The sequence below is a fragment of the Hylobates moloch genome, unplaced genomic scaffold, assembly GCF_009828535.3.
Source record: "Hylobates moloch isolate HMO894 unplaced genomic scaffold, HMol_V3 SCAFFOLD_1, whole genome shotgun sequence".
Classification (NCBI taxonomy): Eukaryota; Metazoa; Chordata; class Mammalia; order Primates; family Hylobatidae; genus Hylobates; species Hylobates moloch.
Genome location: NW_026652276.1, coordinates 121,549,990 through 121,577,076, shown reverse-complemented (window position 1 = coordinate 121,577,076; position 27,087 = coordinate 121,549,990). Strand labels below are relative to the sequence as shown.

General features: G+C 47.0%; 2 protein-coding genes across 2 annotated transcripts in view; one reads left to right on the top strand and one right to left on the bottom strand.

Annotated features, from left to right (window-relative positions):
- The window catches only part of PKD1L1 (polycystin 1 like 1, transient receptor potential channel interacting), a 180,544-nt gene that overhangs the window by 19,418 nt on the left and 134,039 nt on the right, over positions 1-27,087 (bottom strand). Inside the window, exons 48-56 of the mRNA XM_032758137.2 lie at positions 21,160-21,283; positions 19,749-19,832; positions 18,935-19,107; positions 17,632-17,866; positions 15,383-15,487; positions 14,164-14,304; positions 9,147-9,281; positions 6,587-6,817; positions 1,990-2,151 (exon numbers count right to left, since the gene is read on the bottom strand). Coding sequence (XP_032614028.1) covers positions 1,990-2,151; positions 6,587-6,817; positions 9,147-9,281; positions 14,164-14,304; positions 15,383-15,487; positions 17,632-17,866; positions 18,935-19,107; positions 19,749-19,832; positions 21,160-21,283 — 1,390 coding nt within the window. The remainder of the gene's footprint in view (positions 1-1,989; positions 2,152-6,586; positions 6,818-9,146; positions 9,282-14,163; positions 14,305-15,382; positions 15,488-17,631; positions 17,867-18,934; positions 19,108-19,748; positions 19,833-21,159; positions 21,284-27,087) is intronic.
- LOC116812464 (putative uncharacterized protein PKD1L1-AS1) lies at positions 1,292-27,087 on the top strand. Its single transcript, XM_032758138.1, has 3 exons — positions 1,292-1,444; positions 23,847-24,016; positions 26,756-27,087. Exons 1-3 carry the CDS (start codon positions 1,412-1,414, stop codon positions 26,844-26,846), a joined length of 294 nt encoding a protein of 97 aa, XP_032614029.1. The 5' UTR covers positions 1,292-1,411; the 3' UTR covers positions 26,847-27,087.

Genomic DNA, 27,087 nt, shown 5'->3' with positions numbered 1-27,087 from the left:
AAAAGCATTCCATTTTAAATGGGAAATGGAGCATAAAAATCAAAGAAATTTGTAGCCTGACAATGCAGTGGGAAAAAAAACCCCTCATTTTCTGGGGAGAAGTTCAAGCCAGCTGCAGAAATTTGCATAAGTAGCAAGGAGCCTAATGTTAATCCCCAAGGCCATGGGGAAAATGTCTCCAAGCCATGTCAGAGACCTTCACAGCAGCCCTTCCCATCACAGGCCTGGAGGCCAAGGAGGAAAAAGTGGTTTAGTGGGCTGGGCCCTCGTTCCCTGTGCTGTGTGCAGCCTAGAGACTTGGTGCCCTGTGTCCCAGCTGCTCCAGCTGTGGCCGAAAGGGGCCAATGTACAACTTGGGCTGTGGCTTCAGAGAGTAGAAGCCCAAAGCCTTGGCAGCTTCCATGTGGTATTGAGCCTTTAGGTGCACAGAAGTCAAGAATTGAGGTTTGGGAACCTCAGCCTAGATTTCAGAAGATGTATGGAAATGCCTGTATGCCCAGGCAAAAGTTTTCTGCAGGGGCGGGGCCCTTATGGAGAACTTCTGCTAGGGCAGTGTGGAAGGGACCTAGTGGAGCTGTGAGAAGAGGGCCACCATCCTCCAGACCCCAGAATGGTGGATCCTTTGCACTGTGAGAAGAGGGCCACCGTCCTCCAGACCCCAGAATGGTGACAACTTGCACTGTGCACCTGGAAAAGCCACAGACACTCAATGCCAGCCCATGAAAGCAGCCGGGAGGGAGGCTGTACCCTGCAAAGCTACAGGGGAAGAGCTGCCTAAGACCATGGGAACCCACCTCTTGCAGTATGACCTACATGAGAGTCCTGGAATCAAAGGAGATCATTATGGAGCTTTAAAATTTGATTGACCTGCTGGATTTTGGACTGGTATAGGGCCTGTAACCCCTTGGTTTTGGCCAATTTCTCCCATTTGAAACAGTTGTATTTACCCAATACCTGTACCCCCATTGTATCTAGGAAGTAACTAGCTTATTTTTTATTTTACAGGCTCATAGGCGGAAGGCACTTGCCTTGTCTCAGATGACACTTTGGACTGTGGACTTTTGGGTTAATGCTAAAACGAGTTAAGACTTTGGGGGACTGTTGGGAAGGCATAATAGGTTTTGAAATATGAGGACATGAGATTTGGAGGGGGGCCAGGGGCAGAATGATATTGTTTGGCTGTGTCCCTATCCAAATCTCAACTAGAATTGTATCTCCAAGAATTCCCACATGTTGTGGGAGGGACCTAGTGGGAGGTAATTGAATCATAGGGGCTGGTCTTTCTCATGCTATTCTTGTGATAGTGAAGAAGTCTCACAAGATCTGATCATTTATAATGGGTTTCCACTTTTGCATCTAGATCATTTTTCTCTTGCCGCCACCATGTAAGAAGTGCCTTTCACCTCCCACCATGAATCTGAGGCCTCCTGAGTCATGTGGAAATGTAAGTCTAATTAAACTTCTTTTTGTTCCCAGTTTTGGGAATGTCTTTATCAGCAGTGTGAAAACGAACTAATACATCAGCCATGGAAGAAAGTGAGTATTCAGTGTGCAAATACCTGGTTTGATTTGTTTACATGCATGTCTGGGGTGACTGAACTCAAGTAATGCACCTAAGGCTCCATGTTTTGGATAGAAGTTTGGGTTTGATAGCAGGCACCAAAAACAAATGACTAACTCAGGGGACAGAATACAGCATGTCTGTGTCCTGGGGAAGACATAAACTCTGTCTTTCCAACTGTACAGGTCATTATAAGGATATAGTGAGTTAATGCAGGAGAACGTGCTTGGTAATCTGTAAAGTGTTTTAGAATTGCAAGGGAAAATTCCATGAGTTCTACTATGATTGAGACTAATTTTGTGGCTCTGCAAGGAGATTTGGCATGGAAACATACTAATGCTTTGATAACTGAAAGCAAAATTCTGCAATGAAACCATCATCTTTAGTGTGTGCTATCATGCTCAGTAATCCAAGATCCCACAGCTTACGTGATTCTCAACCATCTCAGCCTCTTCCAACTTTGGTGTTTTCAGTCTCAGAAAGGTGAGGACCTTTTCCCACATATAAGCAGTGACATCTTTAAGTCTCACAAAAGATTTACTTTGAAAAGATTTTCTTTTTTGGGGTAAAGTCATGAGAAAACCTCTCAGCTAGGAAAAAGAAAAAAATGAAGACAAATTTCATGTTAGTAGCCTAAATAAAGAGCTTTGTTAATGTGACAAACTATACAACAAAGATTATATCTGATGATGCTACTTTATGACCTTTTGGTAAAATAGTGATTTCTTGGTGAAAAAAAGCAAAATCAGGAAAATACCTCTCCTGAATTGAACTACATGGCAGTAAGATGATCTCAGCAATGGAAATTCTTAGTATTATAAAGATTGTTTTCAGTATCTAACTTTGAAGACTGAGATTATCAACGCAATGTGCATGCCCATATGTAAAGTCTGTGTCTCAGTTTCGGTGTCCACTGGTGAGCCATTCTGAGCTGTGGGTGAGCCTCAGGAGAGAGGTCTGTGCCTGTGCCTGGGAGACCAGAAAGGGTTTTGGGCTCAGCAAGTTGTTGTGCCCCCAACATGTGCTCTATAAGCCTCCAGGTGGTTTATTTCTTCACTGCAGGCTGTAAGCTGTTAGCTCAAAAGCCTACTGGTACCAAACTCAAATTTTTACACATCCAATTGTTTTCAAAATAACCCAAACAGGGCTGGGCGCGGTGGCTCACGCCTGTAATCCCAGCACTTTGGGAGGCCGAGGCAGGTGGATCATGAGGTCAGGAGATCGAGACCATCCTGGCTAACACGGTGAAACCCCGTCTCTACTAAAATTACAAAAAAAAAAAAAAATTAGCTGGGCATGGTGGTGGGCGCCTGTAGTTCCAGCTACTCAGGAGGCTGAGGCAGGAGAATAGCATGAACCTGGGAGGCGGAGCTTGCAGTGAGCCGAGATTGTGCCACTGCACTCCAGCCTGGGCGACACAGCGAGACTCCGTCTCAAAAAAAAAAAAAAAACCCAAATAAACATTTTAGCCATTTAGAGCCATTTACACACCCTGCAAAACCTCAGGGGACAGCTGTTACCCACTGATAATGTTATAAGGCCCCAAGCTGCCGCTGGCCTCAAGAGCTTTCTGACCCAGAGCCTCCCCTCCATGCTGCTAAGCAGCATCCTCTAAGGGGTAAGCTCCCTCTCTGCTGCCCCGCTCCCCTGAGATCGCCCTTGCTCTTCTTCCTTTTTGGATTCTTCTTGGCCGCTACGCTGTAAACCTGTGGACAGTTTCATAGCATGAGGGAGTTCCCCAACATGGAAACACTTCAAAACATTACCCAAATAAAGCTTGTGTGTGTTACCTCTTGTGGTCATATGTTTGTTCTTGATTGGTCCCCAAATCCCTCGAACCCCTCACAAAGTTTCAGAACTCTGCAAAGATGCTCAGGAGCTGAAAGGGTAGGCCACTGGTGTGTAGGTCTGAGGCCTCTCGGCTTTACCAGCAAAACAGCCACGGGGGACCGCAAGGCCTGACTCTTGCACCCAGAGACCTCAATGCAATATTGCCTGCCTGTCTCAGAAGATAGCATCCAGGTGCCTTAGCACGACATTCAAGGCCCTCCATTCCTGACTCCAACCATCCTTTTCAGCATAATGTCCACTTGACCCAGAACTCCAGCATGGCCCTCTCCGCATGCCCCCTAAAATGCTGCTCTCAGCAGTCGTCACCATGAGTGGAACTCCTCATCAAGGCTCCCTCTCCTGTTGTGTGAAGATTTCCCGGTCTCCTTCGGAAGAATAAATGAGTCTCTGATCTAAAAGTTTCTTGCTCTTTGAGGACATTTCTAGTTAGGTTTTAAAATTGCCTATAATTATGTAGGATATGCATGCTGAGAACTATAAAACAGTGATGAAAAAAAATCAAAGAGTACCTAAATAAATGGAGAGAAATACAGAATTCTAGGATTGAAAGAGCTTAATATTATTAGGATGCCAATTCCCCCCAAATTTGATTTATAATTCCACGGCAAGTTCAATCAAAACACCAACATGATTTTTGAAAAAGATATTAACAAGAGGATTCTAAAACTCATATTGAAAGGTGAAAGAGCTAGAGTAGCTACAACCAAAACAGAACAAAGCTGGAGGACTCATCCATGCTGCTTTAAGATTTGCCACTGAGTCATCAAGACCTTGTGGAACTGGCTAAATGAAAGATCAATGGAGTAGAATAGACAACCCAGATATAGATCCACACAGATACAGTCAATTGCTTTTTGACAAAGTTGTAAAGCCAACTCAATGGAGTAAATATTCTTTTAAAAAATTCTGCTGGAATAATTGGATATTCATTTATAAAAAACAGGAACTCTGTTCCATACCTCACATCTTACATTAAAATTAGCTTAAAACAGATGATTAACCTAAATGTAAAACATAAAACTATAAAAATTCTAGAAGAAAGGCTGGGTGCGGTGGCTCATGTCCGTAATCCCAGCACTTTGGAAGGCCGAGGCGGGAGGATCACGAGGTCAGAAGTTCAAGACCAGCCTTACCAACATGGAGAAACTCTGTCTCTATTAAAAATACAAAATTAGCCAGGCATGGTGGCACACGCCTGTAATCCCAGCTACTCAGGAGGCTGAGGCAGGAGAATCACTTGAGCCTGGGAGGCAGAGATTGCAGTGATCTGAGATCACGCCACTGCACTCCAGCCTGGGCGACAGAGTGAGACTCCATCTCAAAAAAAAAAAAAAATTCTAGAAGAAAATAATAGGAGAAAATATGTGACCTTGGGTTTGGCAATTGAGCCAGGACAGCAAAATCCATAAAAGAAAACATTGAAAAACTGGCCTTTATCAAAATTTACAACTTCTGCTCTGTAGAGATGCTGTTAAGAGAATAAAAGGAGAAGCTACAGGTTTCCAAATCACATATCCAATTTAAAAACTGTATTCAAAATATAAAAATTGCCATAATTATTTGTATATGCCAGTCTTCCCCTATGGACTGTGAGCTCCCTGAGGCAGGAACCAGTTATTATCTTTGTTTCGCCATTGCCTGAATTTAATGGGCATTCTTTAGGTTTTTGTTGAATGAGTGAGTGCATGAATGAACAAATGAGTGGATTGATGGATGGATGGGTGGGTGGATAGGTGGACAGGTAACTAGTTTGGTGAGTAGGTGGATGGATGGGTGATCGATGGATTTATGCATTCATGGATGAGCAAGAGTAGGGAGCTAGGATCATTGATAAAAGCAAAGGACTTGAGCCTGAGTGTTGTCAAGGTGTGAACATGAGCAATCACTTTTAGTTTCCCTCTAGCTACTAAACTAGAATACCAGTAGACTTATAAGGACTGCAGAGAATTTTTATCCACTTACAAAACTTGAATATTCAATTTACTGAACTTGCAGTGGGCTCTACAATGTGTCAGGAGCTACTACTCTAGAAGGCAGGCACACCAATATGCCTGCTAGGAATGTGGCTAGAGTTCAAAAGGAGACGAAAACCAATAGCACAAGACAATGGGTGCAATGAGGAGGCATGCTCAGAGCCTTTGGGGGTCCAGGGGAGAATTGGTGCTGGGAGAGCTTCTAGAGGGAACACCACACTGACCCTGTCTTAGAACTTAACACTGAACGAGTCACAGTGAAGGGATCTGAGGGAAGGCACGTTCAGTAAGTGTGGACAGCATGCCTATAGGCTTAGTCAAGCACAGAGCAGGGGTCCCAACCCTGAGCCTTCCATAGGAACACCTGTAGGGCCTTCTGGAGATAGAAGTGATGAGTCCCACTTTTGCAATGTGGGCATAGCAATCCTGGGTCAGGCTGGGCAGAGCAGGTGGGAGCCTCTGCAGGGAGGGGTAAAATATAAGACACTAAGTTGCATTTTAATTTCAAGTCAACAACAAATAAATTTTAACATAAATATGTCTGAACTGCTGTAGGGGGCTTACTAATACTGAAAACTTTTCCATTGTTTACTGAAACTTAACTGTAACTGGGTTCCAGTTTTATTTGCTAAATCTGTTGACTCCAAGTCCAGGCAACAGGACAAGACCATGGGGGAACCTCTTCTTCCGTTGAAGGAGTTTAAGCCATGTGTGACATGACTAGATTTGTCAGTGGCAGATCAGTAGGAGGGCGTGAAACAGGGAGCCATTCCTCCTTCAGCCTCTAGCCTGGAGAACACGTCCAGTGGAGGTGGCTGATGGGAGTGAAACTCTGATAAGATGGAAAGACTGAGAAAAGGCAACAGATACCCCCGAGGCAGTGTGAGATTGCAGATGAAGTTCAAAGCAAGAAATGATGTGATTCAGTGCAGGGTGAGGGGAGCCAGGGAAGCTTCCTGGAGGAGGCGGCACCCTGGGGTGGCTGCTGTAGTGCTGGACTATTCTAGAGTAAGGGAGAGTCAAACCGACTCTGTTTGACTGACCTGACCTCCCAGGGCAGGTGAGCTGGACGGCAGGGATTCATTACCATGAGATCTGGCCTGTGTTGCCTGGCCCCATCCACGTGGACCAGAGTTTCACCCTAACAGCAAATGAAACTTTTACAAACCATAACTTGAAAGTTGGGGACGTGTTTACTTACCATTCCAAAACACAGTGTGGAAGAGACTATTAAAAGGATCCCAAAGTAACAAGCCATGGCCCCCTGGTCAGACTTGGAAAGGCCAAGGAGGGAGTCTTTTTGGCTTCTTCTGGGAAAATGAAACAGCAGCCCAGGGAAGGCGTCTGTGAAGGTGCCAGGTGGTGGAACCCACATAGAGAGCAGAAATCGGCGCAGGTGGGAGAGAGCGGCCAGCATCAGGGCCCCCACCAGCTGCAGAAAGAAAAGCCAGAGATCACTGACCTCGTCACCTCTTCTTAGGAGCGGAAGACTCAACTTCCAAATGCTGAAAATAGAGACAAACTTGGAGGGGCAGTTTTGGGAGTGTGGATCAATCATGTCATCCCTGGTTTCGAACCCAAAAGGCGTATGTCGCCCTCTCACCCGTCTCCCAGGCCTCCCTCCTCCCACCCTACCGGCCTCCCACACTGTAGCTGGTCTCCCTCTTCCCTTTCAAGGGCTCTTCCTGCCAGTGCCGCTCTCCTTTCCTCAGCTGCCTCCTCTGCCTGTGGTGACAAGTGGCCTGCTCCCCTGGCCTTTGGCCCCCTCAGGAGGCCATGGTTGCCATGAGGGGGCAGTTCCCTCATGATCTTTACGTTCCCTGCACCTGGCCAGAGCTTAGTAAAATAAACCACTTAGGAAGCATCAGGAAGGCTTTCCAATTTTGATGTAAATTTGGTTCAGGTTAAGTTTCGTGGTCCTGGTTGTCGTAACAAACTGGGAACTTGGCCTGGGATCTGAGGGGTTGTATCACTGGCTCCGCTCGTGCTTCTCACTCCATCTGCTCCAACCAGCTCTGGTGCTGATAAGTATTTTCTCAGCCTGGATGTCAGACCATCAGGCGGTCGTCCCATAGGTCCACATGGGGCCGTGTGTGTAGACTGTGGACGGGCCTACAGAGAGGCCTTACCTAGCTGCAGCTATGGTCACAGGCTGCGTTCTGTGTGGGTCCTTGCTGGACTCATGTGTAAACCTGGACAGGTACCCAAAGACTTCCCTATGAATGCACTGGGACTCGTTTTAGTATTACTTACTCCACAAGTGAAATCAGACATCAGTGGAACTCAGAAGAAAGAAGGCACAATCTATGAGTCTATAACTGGACAAATTGAGCTATGTGGTCTCCCAGTCTCCTCTTGATGCCTATGCATCTATACTTGCTGCACAGTTAGAATTCTGCTACTTAATTTGGACACAAATTATTTATATTCTGGGCTTTTTTTTCCTTACATAAAAGCATTTTTGGCCGGGTGCAGTGGCTCACGCCTGTAATCCCAGCACTTTGGGAGGCCGAGGCAGGCGGATCATGAGGTCAGGAGATCGAGACCATCCTGGCTAACACGGTGAAACCCTGTCTCTACTAAAAATACAAAAAATTAGCCAGATGTGGTGGTAGGCGCCTGTAGTCCCGGCTACTGGGGAGGCTGAGGCAGAAGAATGGCATGAACTTGGGAGGCGGAGCTTGCAGTGAGCCAAGATTGCACCACTGCACTCCAGCCTGGGCGACAGAGCGAGACTATCTCAAAAAAAAAAAAAAAGCATTTTTGCATGTTGCTAAATGGTCTTAATAATGACTAGTTTAATCACTCCATAAATTCTACATGCATATAATCTCCAAGGCCAGTAATATCCTTCGGGGCAAACATCGTCAATGCTTTTTCTGGAGGCAGAGGTTGGGCAACTGGCTGGTGCTCACAATAGTGAGCTGGAGCGTGGGACAGCCAGGTTCGAATGCCGCTCTCTCCGACTCTCAGGTTCGTTCTCTCTGCCCTGGTTTGCTGAGCATGTTCCTCCAGTATAAGGCGAATAGGGCTTGGGGAACCCCTTCCCTAGAGCAGGAGACCTGTGCTTGGTGTCCTGTGTGGCTTGGATCCTGACAGCCAGAGCCTCCTAACTCAGGGCACTTGGCCTAGACTTTCCCTCGGCCCTGATTGCAATTCTGTGCTGAACTAGGGCCTGTCAGGTTGGAGAAAGCTCTTTCCCTGCTGGGACCAGATCGGAATCAACAGCACCCCAGGAACTTCATCAGGGCTCCAGGCTGTACTCTGGACCTGTTGATTTGGAGCTTCACCCTCCAGACCAGACTTCAGGGCTAGCCCTGGATGAAGACTTGGCTGTGCCCTGGGGTTTGAGCCAGGAAATCCTGAGAATCTTCTAAGAAGAACTGTGCCTGCCCATAGATAGCTTGGTTGTGATAGTTAAATGAAGTAATCTATGAGAGGCCCAAAGTGCTATTCCTGGCACTTAGAGAAAGCTTAGTAGGTGATAATAACTACTTATATTAGTAATAATAACATACTACTGTAAGGTATAGTACAAAGCAAGTGTTTCATAAATCATGGTTATTGTTGTCATGACCATAACTTACTATGTAACTATTGATATCAGTTATCTAAAACCACACTGTAAGGGATTAGAAGACTGGAATTCTAGACAGTGTTTACCTTGAGAGCAGTTTGTTTTTCCCTTGAGAAAGGCTGACAAGAGTACACAGATCAATAATTTACAAGGGAAATCACCTGATAAAGGGGAGAGTTCTTACCCCTGCTACAAAGATGCTGGGGAGTGAGTGGTGCGTCATGGAGGAGCAGGATGCCATTGTGTTTCGAATGCCAGGAAGACAGACGCATTTTAATGTGAAGAGGAATAAGAGGATTCCCCGGAGCCATCGAGCCCTCTGAGACAGAACAGAGCAGTCAGTGTGCCATGCCAGTCACTGAAAGGTGCAGACATATTCACAGCTGTCAGTCATGCATAAAGAGTTCATTGGATTTGATGATGTTATATAGACCCATGAGTCTCCGAGGGACATCAAGTGCAGATGTCTGCAGAGGAGAATGAGTTGGAACTAGGGGTAAATACAAATCATAACGCATTTTGAGAAGACCTGCTCTGAATTCTGGCCTGGCCATTTCTTTGAACACTAGAATGCAGCAGGTCTAGCAGGCACACACGGATGGGACTCTGTCCACCCCACATCTGTTCTCCCTGTCTGCGCCTCAGTCTACTGGGCTATACGAAAATCATCACCACGGAGGGGACTCAAAGAAGTATTTAGTGCATACTTATTTCCTTCCCTCCAGATACATGTACAGAATAGGGCACCAACACTTTCCAAGTAGGTTTTTAAAAACGTAATCCTCGCAAATACGGGAGGCACTCCCTTTTTATAGCTCTAGAATCTATGGCTCAGATAAACAGTGTGAACAGACAAACATAGTACAACTGGGGGCATGGCAGACCCAGGGGCAAAGAGCCTTACGGACTCGTCCACATTCACAAGGCCTCTAGGAAGGCTGCTCCCTTCTCCCCTCCCTACCAGGGGCTTATGGGGAAAGTACTTTTGGGTGTATGATCTCATACGCTCTCACCAAAATTGTAAGCCCAAGACAAAAGAAATGACAGCTGGATGGTTTAAAATCTATATGGGCAATGAATCAAGGTTTTCTGTTTGTTTTATTTCCTCAGTAATTGGGACAAAGTCAACAAGGACTTCTGACAACCAAAACCTAGAGAAGCTGTGAGTGGCTGTCACCCCTCGGGTTCCCTTCAGAGCAGGCAGGGCTGCACATGGGTGAATGCGGATGAATGGGGCTTTAGCCAGCACCGGCCAAGAAAAATGCAATGCAAGCTATGGGTGGAATTTTCTAGTAGCCATGTTTTAAAAAGTACAATTAAACGGAGTAAATTTGTTTTATAACGTATTTTGTTTAAATTAGTACATGTGAAATCCTATAAAATAGTATCATGTCAATATGTAACCAACATAAAAATTATTGAGATATTTTACACTTTTAATTTTTTTTTTTTTTTTTTTTTTTTGAGACAGAGTCTCAATCTGTTACCCAGGCGTGAGTGGCAGGATCTCGGCTTACTGCAACCTCCGCCTCCTGGTGAGTTCAAGCAATTCTCCTGTCTCAGCCTACCGAGTAGCTGGGTCTACAGGCACATGCCACCATAGTGGTTATTTTTTTTGTATTTTAATAGAGACAGGATTTCACCATGTTGCTCAGGCTGGTCTTGAACTCCTGAACTCAGGCAATCTGCCCACCTTGGCCTCCCAAAATGCTAGGATTATAGGCGTGAGGCACCGCGCCCAGCACATTTTTAATTTTCATACTAAGTTTATGAAGTCCAGTGAGTATTTTACACTCACAGCACATCTCAGTTTGGACTAGCCACATTTCAAGTTCTCAATAGCCATGTGTGGCTAGTGGTGACTATTGGATAACACGGTTGTAAACCTCCTGTGGACAGAGTGGAAGGGCCCCTTTCTTGCCTCCATCTGATTGAGGGATGCCATAAAGCCTTCTGAGTAATTGCCATTATTATGACTTTCATTTATGGAACATCTGCTAGGTGCCAAGCTGTTCCAAGGATATGTTTGAATGTGCATGTACAAATACACACACACACACACACACACACACATTCAAATCCTAGCAAAACCCCCAAGGTATGTGTCATAGTTCTACCTTACTAAGACTTGAAGAAAGTTAAGAAACTTGCCCAATGGCACATGGTCAAAGAGGAGCTGGGAGATTGAGTTTTAGGTCTGCTGATTCTAAAGCCTGTGCATTTTCATTTTCACACACTCAAATCACAGCTCTTTAATCCTGGGTGTTAAATTCCATCATTAGAAAGTCATTTGTGTTTATCTTGAAGACGACTCATTCTTCCAGCACCTGGGATGCAGCCTACATTGAAGTTAGAGCTAAATTCCTCTAACTGTCTCTACAGAGAATAATTTGACAAACAGTGCAAGAGGTGCCCGCAGAAGTGGAATTAGGAGGGAAAGCCATAGTGTGGGCAGAGGCCAAGGTGCCAGAACAGAGATGGGTACATGAGGGCACCTCAGAAGACAAACATTGTCTACACTGCACATTTCCGAAAAGCTGGCCCTGAACACACAGCAACACAACAATAGAGCTGAATGGTGTGAGATACAGGTTCCTGCCTTGAGTGCTCCTGGGTCAGGACAGTGTGGACCATGTCCTTGGAGGGCCGTTCCATTGCATTATAGTTCTGTGCTTAGGAATGCAGCTACCCAGGACCCCAAGACCAGAGGCCAATTCCAGTGCAGCTCCTGTGTCAATGTGAGTGACCTTGCGCCAGTGGCTTAACCTTTCAGAGCCTCGGTCTAGATGGGCGGCATACTAGTACCTGTTTCATTAGACGGTTGGATAGCTTAACATACACGTGACTATATAGAATTTAGGCAGTGCCTGGCAGGAGCAAACCTCAATACATGTCGGCTCTTCTCAGAAGCTAATTGAGGAATTAGAAATTGGCATCTGCCCTAGACAGGATCCCCAGGGAAGAGGGACTCTCCCCAGGTAAGTTTTTCTGGCAGGGGCAGGGAACATAATGAGAAAGATAGGACATCAGTGGGGAAAAGGGATATAAGGATGAACTCACTTCCCAAGGTCAGAAGTCAGGAGGAGGCTATTTACTCCAAGTCACCAGGTCAGTATGTAGACCAGATTCATGTTTGCCCTAGTCATGCTTCTAGAAAACCTCCCCTGTCCACATCAGGTGAAAAGAACATCCTACAAAGTGTTTCACTCTGCACCCCCTTCCTGAGGCCCACGCCTACTGGCCAATCCGTGACTAATCAGATGCTCTTATAAGCTGTGCACTGAGAGAAAGCCGGCCACCATCTGTGGGCCTTTAAGCACAGGCAAGGGAGTGCCAGGCGTGTCGGCATTGTAGCCGACAGGACCATGCAAGGCCACAGTTACATGGGTAAGCCAGAACTCAAATAGTAGGAAGTGGGTTGACTAGCAGAGCTATACTATAAAAGGTAGACCAGGAAGCCTGCTGTCTGTCCCAGAGAGAGATGCCAATAAATCAAGCAGCCAGTCCTCATCAGGCCCTAATATTGGTACCAGGGGAGCGGTAGTGAACAAAATAGATACATTCTCTATTCTGCAGCTTCCAGCCTTGTGGGGGAAGACAGTAAACCAAATAATTGCTTAATGCAGATTTCATTAGATGCTGATAAGTGCCTGCAGAACAGGTCCCTGGTTGGCCTTGGCCAGCCCGGCTCTTCCCCTTTTCTTGCTTATAGTTCTCACAATAACTGTTGAATGTGCTAGGAATGCAATATCTGGAGATAAGGAGGAACTACGTGGAAGAGCGTGGGCTCTGGTCATGTTCCTCCGAGAAGAGGATGCCCTCTAACACTTTAGCACAGCATGTTATGTTCCCCAGCTTATGAAACTTCAGGGCAGGCGGCTTTCCAGGCTTTCCGAACTGGTGCAAGTGGGACACACACAGATAGGACTCTGTCAGGACACACACAGATGGGACTCTGTCGGGACACACACAGACTGGACTCTGTCCACCCTGGTCAACTTTCCTGAGCTGGGGGCACCGGCTCACCATGCAGCCCAGGCTTCTGCTGTCCCTGCCAATCTGTGAGTGACAGTTGCTTTGCCTTGCTTGTGCGAGTGTTCTGTCTCATCAGATTCATGTATTCTTTTACTTCAGGAGAAAAGCCAAATCTTCTGCTTGGGATCCTTTAGAACCTGTTTCTTTCCTCTAGCCTAGGGAGTTTCTCTTGCTTGCAACAAAATGATCTCCAACAAAGAGGCAGGGACTGGGGCACTAGTGGAGGAAGCAGAAGTGTAGAGGAAACAAGCCTCATCCTGCCTGGTTCTCCTTACACAGTGGACAGGAGCCAAGAAGTGAGAGGGAGGTGGTGGGGCAGATGGATGGACCTGGGGAGAAGGGGCCTGAAGATGGAGGGGAACTGGCCCTTGTTCTCTAGGTTGCTATAGGACTCACCCAGCCCTGGGGGTGGCCCTGGGGTCCTGACCACCCTCTAGATGGGAAAAGGAGGACAAGGGGGGTAGGGGAGGGGCTAGATCTGAGGGCAGCAGGGCAAGGAGGCAGAACATGTGGGCTCATCTTCCACCACCACAGGAAGGCAGCGTCCCATGCTGTTGTGGGGGGATCCTGCCCGTCTCATTGGCCGCCTCTCCAGGGTTCGTCCAGGCCCATCGGTGCACATTTGCCTGGTCCTCCTGGTAGGAGCCCCCACCCCTGTGGGGAACCATTCCCTGCAGGAAGGGCTGCCTAGGGGAAGGAGGTACAGGGACTTTGAAACCAGACTTCCCTCTATTGAGGGACCTGATACTTTCTGTGAGCCTTGGTGTCTTCTTGCAGAGTGGCTAATACTGCCTGCATTTATGACTGTCGCCAGGATGAAGAGAGAAAATGGTGTGTCTAAGCAAGTCGGCGCTAGCCTCCTTCCTCCACGCTGCATCAACACCTGCTTCCTGTGCCCCTTAGTGTCCCCTGGAGGCACCGGGGGAATTCCAGGCTCTTGAGTTCTGCTCCACTCAGAATCCACATACCCCAGTGTTTAAAGCACGTCTCAAGTTCTCCAAGCCCTTCACTGTCCTGGCCACTCCCATCTGCCCGCTCAGAGCATCATCTCTCAATACGGAACAAATCTGTTGTCTTGCACCTTCTAGAGCTTGTGTGACCTCTGCCTTTTGGATGGCATCACAGTGCATGGCCTCTATCTATATGGCCCTGAGCACATCATGTACCTGATTCCATGATGCCATAAGGGTGAGGTCCATAAATGCTTGGCAAAGTCCTCTGTGAAACTGGTCAGTGACATCTCCAGCAAGAGTAGCAAGGTGGCCAGAAACTGCATAGTAGGTGAGGCTCACTCCAACCACCGAGAGCTGCAACATCCAAGAGAAAGGCCCTTAGATGGCTCCTGAGGAAGGGCTCACCTGGCACCCCATGTGACACGCATTGTAAGTTACAGTCATGCGTCGCTTAACGACAGGGATGCCTTCTGAGAAATGCATCGCTGGGTGATTTTGTCCTTGGGGGAACATTATAGGGTGCACTTACACAAACACAGACAGTCCCACACACCTAGGCTATATGAGACAGCCTATTGTTCCCAGGCTACAACCCTGTGCAGCGTGTTCCTGTACTGAATACTGTAGGCAATCATACACAACGGTAAGTACTGGTGTATCTAACTATATCTAAGCATCGAAAAGATACAGTAAAAATACAGTCAAAAGGTAAAAAATGATCCACCTGTATCAGCACTTACCATGAATGGCACTTGCAGGACTAGAAGTGTCTCTGGGTGAGGCAGTGAGTGAGTGGTGAGTGAATGTGAAGCCCTAGAGCATTACTGTATGCTAATGTAGACTTTATAAATGCTGTACACTTAGGCTACACTAAATTTGTAAACACATTTTTCTTTCTTCAGTAACAAATTAACCTTAGCATACAGTAACCCTTTTACTTAAAAAATTTTTAATTTTTTTAACTTTTTGACTCTATAATAACACAGCTTAAAATACAAACACACTGTACAGCTGTACAAAAAATATTTTCCTTATATCCTAATTCCAAAAGCTTTTTTCTATTTTTAAAAATTTTGTTTTAATTTTTTATTTTTAAACTTCTTTATTAAAAACTAAGATACAAACAGACATATTTAGCCTAGGCCTATACAAGGTCAGAATCAAGATGTCATTAGGTGACAGGAATTTCTTAGCACCATATGATCTTACGCACCACCTTGGCTGAAATTTGTGTGGTACATGACGGTAACTGTAACAACACTAAATGATGCCTGATCTCAAATGCTGTTTTGAGATTAACACTACAGAGGGAGAAAACCGCAATAATGTTGGCAGTAGCTAGTGCATAATCAACTTCTTATTTAAATTATTTTTTCAAGATATAAACAGTTTATTGTTATTTTTCAAAAGAAAATGACACAAGAGAGGCTACCTCCAGCCAGTTGCTTGGCTTTCGCCAGTAGCTGACGACACCCTTGTCGATCATACGGTAGAGTTGAACATAGAGGTGGATGAGACTGAGTGCCAGGAAGACCAGCTGGTGGAGAGAATGTAAACAAACAAGATCAACACGAATGCTGATAAATTGTTTTTTGAAGGTCTAAACATGTGACCGGCTTCCCTGCCAATCACCTTTGAGTAGCTAGGATGCAAGCCCACTTCCTGTTCTGCAGAGGTTTAATCCTAAACTTGCTCTTCAGTGGGCACTTGGGGTGGTTTGGTACAAGTCAAGCACTCACAGAAACTCCATGCCAGGGGTTAGAACCCGAGATGGTCTCTGCACTCAGGGAAAGCACAGAGTACGGGCATCTACAGCCACTAGGCCTCCTGACCTCCATGCCAATCCTCCAGTCCTTCCTTGGCACCAGTCAAAAGAGTGAGTTTCTGTGTACATGTGAAATAGATAATATATGAACTGTATATACATACATATTAGTTTTCTCAGCCAAGTAAAGTCTTCTAAAGCTCCCTTATGAGCACTTTCTTAAAGTTCTCTATGTGGTTCTCTCTCCATTGGTGAGTTACCTGTTGATTCATGCCTTTAACCACTAACCCAAACTCAAATTTAGTTATGGATTTGTGAGGAACCGAAGCACGTCAGCAGGGCTTTATGCATCTTCTCTGTCCTCTGTTGGAGTTATGTGCATTGTGTCCCATTGGCCTGCTGTAAGGAGCTACACACATAATCAAAGCAGGGTTCACTTTTGGGTGCTGCAAGGTGTTTAACAGCCGTGCTGTGCTGGGCCTTATTGGAGCCTGAGGCAAAGAAACTATCAGGAAAACTGATCCTGCCATTGTCTACAATTTCCATATTTTGTCCAATATGATTTTTTGATATGAATTCTGATGTTTATAATTATTGCACCAGAATACTGTTCACCTTGATTACCAAGTATTTGTGATACCCCTTAAATTTGATGCCCAAGGTAAGTGCTTTACGTGTCTCCCCCAGGCAGACCCTGACCAGTGGCCATGCTCCCACCTTCCATTCCATCTACACCAGTGCGAGCTGAGCTCTATGCAAATCTCAGCCTTTACCGGGTCAAAGGGTCAGCAGGACTTAGTTCTTCATAGCAGAAAAGTCAACTACAGGCAGAAAATCAGGAAAGTTCCCAAGGAATAACTCAGAGTGACTTCTGGTGTTTTGGATTGTTTGGTGAAGCTATGTGGATATATTCCATCTCACCAAGACCCTGGGTACTATGGACTGAAGATTTGTGTTCCCTTGAATTCACAGGTGGAAGCCCTAACTCCTAGTGTGGACATATGTGGGGATGGGACCCCTAAGGAAGTAATCAAGGTTAACTGGGGCTCTGGTCCGATAGGATTAGTGTCCTTACACAAAGAGACTCTAGACAGCTCTCTCTTGCTCTCTTTCCCTGTGTATACCCACAAAGAAGAGGTTCTATGAGCACGCCATGAGAAGGCGGCCATCTCCCGGGACTAGAGCCCTCACCAGAACCTCACCAGGCTTGATCTTGATCATGGAATTCCAGCCTCTGGGAGTGTGGGAAGTAAATATCTCTCTCTTTTTTTTTTAGACGGAGTCCTGCTCTTTCGCCCAGTCTGGAGTGCAGTGGCGCGATCTCAGCTCACTGCAACTCCACCTCCTGGGTTCAAGCAATTCTCCCGCCTCAGCCTCCTGAGTAGCTGGGATTACAGGCGTGTGTCACCATGCCCGGGTAATTTTTGTATTTTTTTAGTAGAGATGGGTTTTCACCATGTCGGCCAGGCAGGTGTTGAACTCCTGACCTTGTGATCCGCCTGCCTTGGCCTCCCAAAGTGCTGAGATTACAGGCATGAGCAACCACGCCCGGCCATAAAAGTCTCTTTTTAAAGCACCCAGTGTAGGCTATTCTGTTATAGCAGCCTGAGCTAAATCCCCGGGGGGATGTAAACATCAGGCCTAATTCCCCCGTGATGAATTTGGTACCTCAAAACAGTTCTGTATTTGCCCTTGCCACACATGTGAGGATTGGTTTCCCCACTGGGGGTCTTCTTTGTCTCATGCCCCAGCACTTAGTGTGATGCCTGCCACACAAAGGTTATATGACAAAGAGTGTGACCAGAGGGGCGGGTGAATGGGGAGGGAACTAGTCCTGTCTGGTGGAGAAGCCCAGCCCAGGTGAAGCCTCACCTCCCTGTGCACCTCCAGGAGGGCCAAGAGGCTGGTCAGCTCACCTGGGGAAGCATGAGGTGGTACTGCAGGGCTGAGTCGCTGCGGAAGATGCTGAATGACTCTACCAGGGATGAGGGGACGAGACTCCCTGTAGAGAGGATCTCCACGCTCAGGGACACGCTGGTGAAGAGTTGGGTTGGAGGGTTATAGAGGGTGAAGTGCACAGACACAGCCCTGGTGCTGCGGTCAATCCATGTGCTGGCCCTGAGTCGGGACAGGGCTGTGTGGGCTTCAGGCCTGTAAAGCAGCATACACTGGGGTAGCGCAGGGCAGGGAGGAAGGTACAGAAGTCTACTGAGGCTCCCAGCTGCAGGTCCCATGCTGGGAACACCCTATGCTAGACTTCGCAAGGACAAACAGTGTCTGGGCTTCAAGGGGCAGGACAGATGGCCCTCTGTATCTAAGAGACCTCATCAATAGCCCTCTGTCCTCTCTCCTTGCCCCACTCTCTTCCCTGCAGCAGCCCAGGGGACCCTCAGGCAGGAGGGACCTGGAGAACAGAGGCCTCCATTTCCCACCCCACCCCATGTAAGGCAGAAATGCCCAGTGTCTCTCCCCAGGGACTCTAGAATATTCATTTTTCTTTTTTTTCTAGAGACCCCATTGTTTGGAACAAATAAGCTGGGGGAAGGCGGTTACTAAATACTAACTTATATTTAGTAACAATTAAATCATTTCCTTTTTAAAGAGTATTACTCAAAGGCACACATTATTGTAACGGTCTAGACCTCCCCGTTGGTCTAAGACCATCCATGTTACCACTGGGTCAGCACAGCTCCAACCCAGTGTGAGGCGCATGCTGCTTGGGGAGCCATGGGTGGCTGTGGGCAACAGTGTGACTGGCTGGATGGGGCAGGCGGCCTGACCTCAGACCTAGCTGCAACATGGGGTCCTGCTTGTTACGCACTTGAACCTCCACCCCTCACCCTCAGGATGTGGGAAAAGTAGCATAGGGCCTACTCCACAGAGCTGGGTGAAGATAAAATGAGACAGTAAACACCCAGCTTGGCACAAGGTCAATATGCAACAAATGCTCCTTATATTCCATGAGCTCCAGATGTTCTAGCAACCACTTTTTGAAAGAACGTTTGCTCTGTGCTCTCCCGCATGGAGGTCTGAGCTTGTGTGACGCTTCTGTCATCCACAACAATGACAAGTCTTGCTGGAGCCCCTGGCAGTGATGCGCTGACCTCGCAGGCCTGTCAGGAGGCTGCACCTGCTGCAGATGCACCGCGTCCAGCAGGCACCCGAGCTGGAGTGGCGGTGGCAGGCAGGATGAGCCCCAGCCCTTCGAATCTCACTAACCTTGTTCTGCCCAGGCTGAGCACACAGTCTTCCCTTGCCCCACAGCCCCCCGGACCATTCACGGTCATGTTTTGGTTCTCTGGGTCTATCAGGTAGGGGTTCTCAGGGCCTCCAACTTCGGGACTACATGTAGGAATAGAGTCTTCGATGATAGCTGAAAATGGCCTGGGAAGCTGCAGAACAAACCAGCAGTCAGAAGAAGACACAGATGCTATTCCCAAGGCTACCCTGCAATCCAGGGTCTCCAGGCCTGGCCACATGTGAACACCTGCTCTGTCCTGCAACATGGTGCCCTTCTCTCCTCGTAGGATCGTTCTGTGGCCTGTTTCGTGGTCTACAGACTCTAGCTCAAGCTACAGGATCAAGGCTCTACCCACGGAAAGTTGGTATCTGAGCTGTGTATGAGTCTAAGGCTTAGACCACTTGAAGACTTCCCCATCATGAGATGCCAGGTAAAATGCCCATCTCAGGGCACACCCTCCCCATTAGAAAAAGACATGTGAATATTCTATTTTTAGATTGTTTGATTGTTTGATTCTAGTTTTGCCTAGAATGCCAGTCTCTCAGGCCAAAGAGTGAATTGAAGAAACCTGCAGCAGAATGTCAAGGAAGAAAGAGGCTTTGGGAAAGGGTTCATAAGGGGGAAGGAAGGAAGGGCGAGGCTCGCCCTCTCCCCAGCCCCGGCACTGACAATTCCAATCACCACTGAACTCGCAGAGAAGTTCAAATGATCTGCCAGGGTCCTGCCCCAGTGTTGCCTAGACTTCTCTAATTCCATTTATTTTTGGAAGCAAAAGAAAAAGGAACATCTTACCTTGCATAAATGGTTAGGAAAAACTTTTAGCTGCCTAATTACAGAACTGCCTATTAGGTAGCATTTTCCTCCAAGAGCTCCAGGCTGAAAGGAGAAAAAAGATGACGAGGACTGGGTGTGCTGTGGACTTCAAACCTCCTCATCAAGCAGTGCTCAAAAGGCATGGGGATGCTCTGGGTAACTCCTGCTACCATAGAGGTCAGAGTTTTATTTTCCTTCCAACATCATTTTAGGGATATAACCAACATTCTAAGAAGGCAGCAACAACCTCCCCAGACTTGTCCTGGAAAAGGGTTAACGTTCAAATGATGTTCGTAACTTGTGTCACATGAGAATGCTCTCTTTTATCTTTTTTGAAAGTTTCTCCAGTGTCATCGACCCAAGAGACTATATAGAATACAACAAAATAAAATTATAAATAAACTGCTCAAGGAATATGGACAAATATATTTCTCTCTCTTTTTTAAATTTAGAGACAGAGAATAGCTCTGTCACCCAGGCTGGAGTGCAGTGGTGTGACCTCAGCTCACTGCAACCTCCAACCACTGGGTTCAAGCAATTCTCCTGCCTCAGCCTCCCAAGTTGCTAGGATTACAGGCACGTGCCACCATGCCTGGCTAATTTTTGTATTTTTAGGCTGGAGTGCAGTGGCATGATCTTGGCTCACTGCAACCTCCACCTCTCGGGTTCAAGCAATTCTTCTGCCTCAGCCTCGCAAATAGCTGGGATTACAGGCACGTGCCACCACACACAGCTAACTTTTGTATTTTTAGTAGAGACGGGGTTTCACCATGTTGGCCAGGTTGGTCTTGAACTCCTGACCTCGTGATCCATCTGCCTCGGCCTCCCAAAGTGCTGGGATTACAGGTGTGAGCCACTGCACCCAGCATATTTCATTTTTAAACATGGGAAAGGGGTTGAAAATAAAAGATGAGCAAGGAATGGGATTATGCAAAATGCATATTAACTTTTTCTTCAGAACTTGGGATCAGCCTCACCTCTTTCTGGAAGCTTCCTTGCACTTCCTCTGTTTTGGGGTGGTTCTTGTGTTTCCTTGTCAGGGTATTTTGCACACGGAACTAGAATCTTCCATTTCCTGACCTCACACCCCGTCAGCCTGAGGGCTCTTGAGGCTCTGCCATAGCCCCTGTGTCTATCTCTGGCCTGGGAAGTGCAGGAATCTGGAGAATCCTGTGCAGCTCAGCAGGGTGTAATGGGATGGGGCCAATGGGTTCTGGCAGGAAAGGAACAGGATGCTCTGCTGGGACCCGCTGGAGAGCCAATGGCCTTATACCTGCATGGTCATTCAAGAACCTACGCAGTGCTGCAGTTCAGCATTAGTGACTATTTCACCCACTGCAAGATGGCTTTTCTGAGATCATCTCCTATGGAGAGGAGATGGAAAGCTCACCTGAGCCCCCAGCACATGGGTTGACGGGGTCCCTCCCGGGTACAGGCCGTCCAGAAGTGTGGTCAGACTCCAGTCCCACCAGTCAGCGATGTCTCTCAGGCCACCCAAGGAGTTTCTGGCATTTCTTAATGCAAGAACAAAAATCAAAAGTTGCTTCTGCATCACAAGAACAATTAAACATGAGAACAAAAGCATGTTTTCTTGCCAATTTTTCTCTCATTCAGATTTCAGGTACTCTGCAGGAATTACACTCAAGCTGCCTGCAGCATGAAGCATGAAACCCTGGAACTCACTTTGCTCCTTAGTAGCAGGAGATAAGAGAGAATGGTGGGTGAAGCACTTGTTCATTTGCTCACTCCGTCAGTCACTCAACAAACATTACTATGCAACTACTAGGTGTCAGGCACTCTTCTAGGCATTGGGAAACAGAAAATCAATTCTCTGCCCTCCTATGGGGAAACAGGCAACAAATAAATAAGCAAACATATACTATGTTGTGACACATATGAAGGAGGAAAAAAAAAGCAGGAAAGACAGGCAAGTGATGGGGTAAGCAGGTGTTCAAGCAGCCATGGAAGGCTTCAGTAGGTGGTGACGTCCAGCAAAGACCTGAAGGTGAGGGTGGAGCCCGTGGTCATCTGAGGGAAGGTATTCTAGGCAGACGGGACGGCAAGGGCTTCCACAAGCCTAAAGGGTGGGAAGGTGTCGGGGCCACAGGGCTGGTGCAGAGGGAGCGCCAGGTCTAGCGTAGACAAGGGAGGCTCTGGGACACCCAGATCAAGACCCAGTCCTCTCTCTGCACTGACTGCCGACTGGGCGCAGCATGTGACTGGCCCCCCAAGATGTCTGTGAGTGGCAGATGTGAAGACGTAGATGAAGTGCAGTGTTGGCACAAACACTCATCTGTTTTCTTTCCAATTAACTTCTTTATTATGTTTATAGATATGCTTCATTTTTCCACCAAGGAACTGATTTAAGGGAGCACTGAAATAATGTTAAATGAACAAAACTTATCATTTTTAGTTTGCTCAGACACTGCTATAAAGCCACATGCACAGGCCAAGGCTGTGCATGGCAACAACAGGGTGTCCATTTGGCTCTGAGCTACAGCCAGAGGCAAGATGATAAAATCAAGTGTTCCTAAGAGAAAGCAAAGTACCTCTCACCTAACTCTAAAAAACTTTCTCATACATAGCTTCCCATGAAGAGTCACTGAAGTATGGAAAGGATGGGGTGCTAATCAACACGCCCTCAGCAAACAGAAATGGCTCTGCTGTGGCTGTTTCATCCAGGTTTCTCTCCACAAAAAGGGGAAACCAAAATAGTTCTCAGGAAAAGGAATTTTGTCATAAGGTGAGAAGAAGTTAGAAAGTCACCCAAGTACACACAATTGAATGCCTGGTCCAGCACCAGATCCAGACTACTCCAAAGAATGAACACACTATGAGTCATTCAGATGATGGCCATGGCTTTGGTAAACAAGGCTTGAGAGCAAAGTCGGGCTGTAGACAGCAGGCCTGGAGCCGACTCTCACTGTGAGAGCCAATTTTGCACAACTCCTCCCAACTCCATGTTCAGTGATCTCACATTGGTGGTGTGAAAGGCCATGGTGGTTCCGGGCACGGTGGCTCATGCCTGTAATCCCAGAACTTTGGGAGGCTGAGGCAGGCATATCATCTGAGGTCAGGAGTTTGAGACCAGCCTAGCCAAAATGATGAGACCCCGTCTCTACTAAAAATACAAAAAATTAGCCAGGCGTGATGGTGCATGCCTGTAATCCTAGCTACTCAGGAAGCAGGAGAATCGCTTGAACCCAAGAGGCAGAGGTTGCAGTGAGTAAAGATCATGCCACTGCACTCCAGCCTCAGTGACAGAGTGAGACTTCATCTCAAACAAACAAACAAACAAACAAACAAACATGGTGGGAGGATTTACACCACGGAAATTGGCTGGCAGATGCTATAAATCAGTGCTTTTGTTTTCCAGTTGTTAACTGTTTCCAGCACACCACAAAGACTATGTTTACAGGTAAGGTGTAGAACGGACACTCCACTGTTGATTCAGAGCAGATTTTGCAGATAATTTAGAAAAAGTTTCTTAAAACCTGATAGTCATGACAATAATTGGACAATATTAAAAATATCAAAGACAAATAAATGTCACTAGCATATAGAGTAACAAAGAGATGCAGTAGCCTCAACCAATAATCTATATATACTATAAATGTGTTTGAAAATTTCCATATGGCTGAGCACGGTGGCTCAGGCCTATAATCCTAGCACTTTGGAAGGCCGAGGTGAGTAGATCACTCGAGGCCAGGAATTTGAGACCAGCTTGGCCAATACGGCTAAACCCCTATCTTTACTAAAAACACTAAAATTAGCCAGACATGGTGGTGGGCACCTGTAGTCTCAGCTACCTGGGGGGCTGAGGCAGGAGAATTCCTTGAACCCAGGAGGCGGAGGCTGCAGTGAGCTGAGATCGCGTCACTGCACTCCAGCCTGGGCAACAGAGCAAGGCTCTGTCTCAAAAAAAAAGAAATTTCCATAGCATGTATGAGTAAAAGTCTAGTGAATTAATTTATCTGACTGGTTTTATTTCCTTTTTCTTACAAAGAAATGATCTCTTATCCTTTCAAGTATTTGATCTTCATTGGTTTATACATCTTTAGAACTTAATTTTTGCAGGTCTTTTATTGGGTGCTGGTTCTTAACTCTGGACTTCTCTACAAGTTTTGTCAAACTATCAAATGCAGAGCAAATCGGAGGCCTGCCAGAGCACCCAGAGGGTGGAATGAAGCAACAGAGAGGCATCAGGAAAGGAGAACACAGATGGAGACAGAGATGGGAGGCATAAGGTGAGCAGATACATCTCTGCAAATATTCACGCCAAAGGAAAGGACGAATGAGCCAGGGGGCACAGAGATGCAGCGAAAAGGGCGGGAGACTGGGAAAGAGGCAAAGGATGGCTGGAGGTGAATTTTCAACAGAGGACAGTGTTGAGCATCTGCTGTGGGAAGCAAAATGATTTGATGACAAACATTGTACATTTATAGCAAGTAATATGCTCCATCTTCTGTGTTTTTAAAGAATAAAGTGAGAGGTGACAGCATGCTGGCAGTCCTCACAGCCCTCTCTCGCTCTTGGCGCCTCCTCTGCCTGGGCTCCCACTTTGGCGGCACTTGAGGAGCCCTTCAGCCCACCGCTGCACTGTGAAAGCCCCTTTCTGGGCTGGCCAAGGCAGGAGCAGGCTCCCTCAGCTTGCAGGGAGATGTGGAGGGGCAGGCGCGAGCGAGAACCAGGGCTGCCTGCGGCACTTGGTGGGCCAGCTGGAGTTCCGGGTGGGCGTGGGCTTGGCGGGCCCCGCACTGGGAGCAGCCGGCTGGCCCTGCCGGCCCCGGGCAATGAGGGACTCAGCACCCGGGCCAGCGGCTGCGGAGGGTGTAATGGGTCCTCCAGCAGTGCCAGCCCACCGGTGCTGCACTCGATTTCTCACCAGACCTTAGCTGCCTTCCCGCAGGGCAGGGCTCCGGACCTGCAGCCTGCCATGCCTGAGCCTCCCACCCGCTCCATGGGCTCCTGTGCGGCTCGAGCCTCCCCGACGAGCGCCACCCCCGCTCCACGGCGCCCATTCCTATCGACCACCCAAGGGCTGAGGGGTGCAAGCGCACGGAGCGGGACTGGCAGGCAGCTCCACCTGCAGCCCCGGTGCGGGATCCACTGGGTGAAGCCAGCTGGGCTCTTGAGTCTGGTGGAGATGTGGAGAACCTTTATGTCTAGCTCAGGGATTGTAAATACACCAATCAGCACCCTGTGTCTAGCTCAGGGTCTGTGAATGCACCAATCGACACTCTGTATCTAGCTACTCTGGTGGGGCCTTGGAAAACCTTTATGTCTAGCTCAGGGATTGTAAATACGCCAGTCGGCACTCTGTATCTAGCTCAAGGTTTGTAAATACACCAATCAGCACCCTGTGTCTAGCTCAGGGTTTGTGAATGCACCAATTGACACTCTGTGTCTAGCTGCTCTGGTGGGGCCTTGGAGAACCTTTGTGTCCATTCTCTGTATCTAACTGATCTGATGGGGACGTGGAGAACCTTTATGCCTAGCTCAGGGATTGTAAACGCACCAATCAGTGCCCTGTCAAAACAGACCACTCGGCTCTACCAATCAGCAGGACGTGGGTGGGGCCAGATAAGAGAATAAAAGCAGGCTGCCTGAGCCAGCAGTGGCAACCCGCTCGGGTCCCCTTCCACAATGTGGAAGCTTTGTTCTTTCGCTCTTTGCAATAAATCTTGCTACTGCTCACTCTTTGGGTCCACACTGCCTTAAGAGCTTTAACACTCACCGTGAAGGTCTGCAGCTTCACTCTTGAAGCCAGCGAGACCACAAGCCCACCGGGAGGAATGAACAACTCCAGATGCGCTGCCTTAAGAGCTATAACACTCACCGCGAGGGTCCGCGGCTTCATTCTTGAAGTCAGTGAGACCAAGAACCCACCAATTCCGGACAAAAAAGTATAGACATTAAAGCCATGTTGAGTTTGCACCACTTTCGGGGAAATGGTATCACTTCTTGACACTTGCTTCCCTAATGGAATAATATTAAGAAGCCAAGTTAAAAAGCCCTGAAAATAACCCAAAGCCAAAAGGCCCAATGGCCAGACTGTAGACCTCTCACACCTCACTCCTGGCACACCCAAAGTGCAGGTAGTGAACCAAATGAGCCAGGAATATTCTGGCCCGGTCTGTATTAGTTACTACAATTACATAAAATAAGCCCACAAAGCTGGCTAAACAATGCAAAAGATAAAATCAGCTGTTATTTTACATTTATGTCACTTGGATAGAACGCTTGCTTCATTGATTGGTGCTTTATTTGCTGGTTTTTGTTCTATTTATTTTTTTTGGAATTTCATGAAGTCTTTCATAAGTTCAGAAACACTTCAAATACAACTTAAATATGGCGAAATCCAAGAACGCAATGACTTCTTAAGACATAAGGTACTCAGTAGTCCAGTACCCTCCCTTTATATATGAAGATACTAAGTCCAAGCACTTGCCAGAGTCACCTGGCAACCAAACATGAGTTGGGGGCCCAGCCTCTGAACTCTGTTTCATCCATTTCCCCTCCTGGGCTTACTTAGCTTCTCTATCTGGAATGCTAGTAAATGCCAAACCCTCAGTTGTTGTTTCAGGATTAGGTATTGGGGGCTGGGGGGTGAGATGGAGAGGGTCCACTTTAAACATTCCATTACCAACCGGGACACATAAATATCCCTGCCTGGTGGCCAGAACACCCAGAGGCAGTGAGGTTTTGCATCCCTGTGGGAAACATAAGGTCTCTGCAAATCCACAGGAGTTGTGAATGTGAGCACATCAATCTCATGTGCACCTGAGAGATCTCACAAATATTATCTCAGCTGCGATATTTCTGATTTGAATATCAAGAAGCAACAATTCATATGAGAACTATGTCAAATAATGTTGACTTGTGAGATGTGAGTTAAAAAATAAACTAGCAAAAGCCGGAGGTTTTTCATGTTTAGATTTCCATTTCCATTGAGGACCCAAATTATCACTTTGTTTTGCACACAGCACCACCTACTGGCCCAGGCTGTGCACTTGCACAGATAGGAGAGCTGAAAAGTTGGTCATGGATGGGAATAACTGCTGGTTTCACAAATGAGGAGGCAGAAAATTCCACTTAATTTCACTATTACAATGCTCAGCAGAAAAAAAAACATGGATTACTGAGCTAAAGAACACCCAGACTCATAGCACTGGGACTTCCAGGTCTTACCTTACGAGTGGGTCACAACACTGACAAAGGGGACAATATCCATTAGCCATTATCTTGCTGGGTATGAATAACCCTCTCTCACAAAAAATAAAGATAAATATGTTCTGAAATAATTGATAAAATTAAA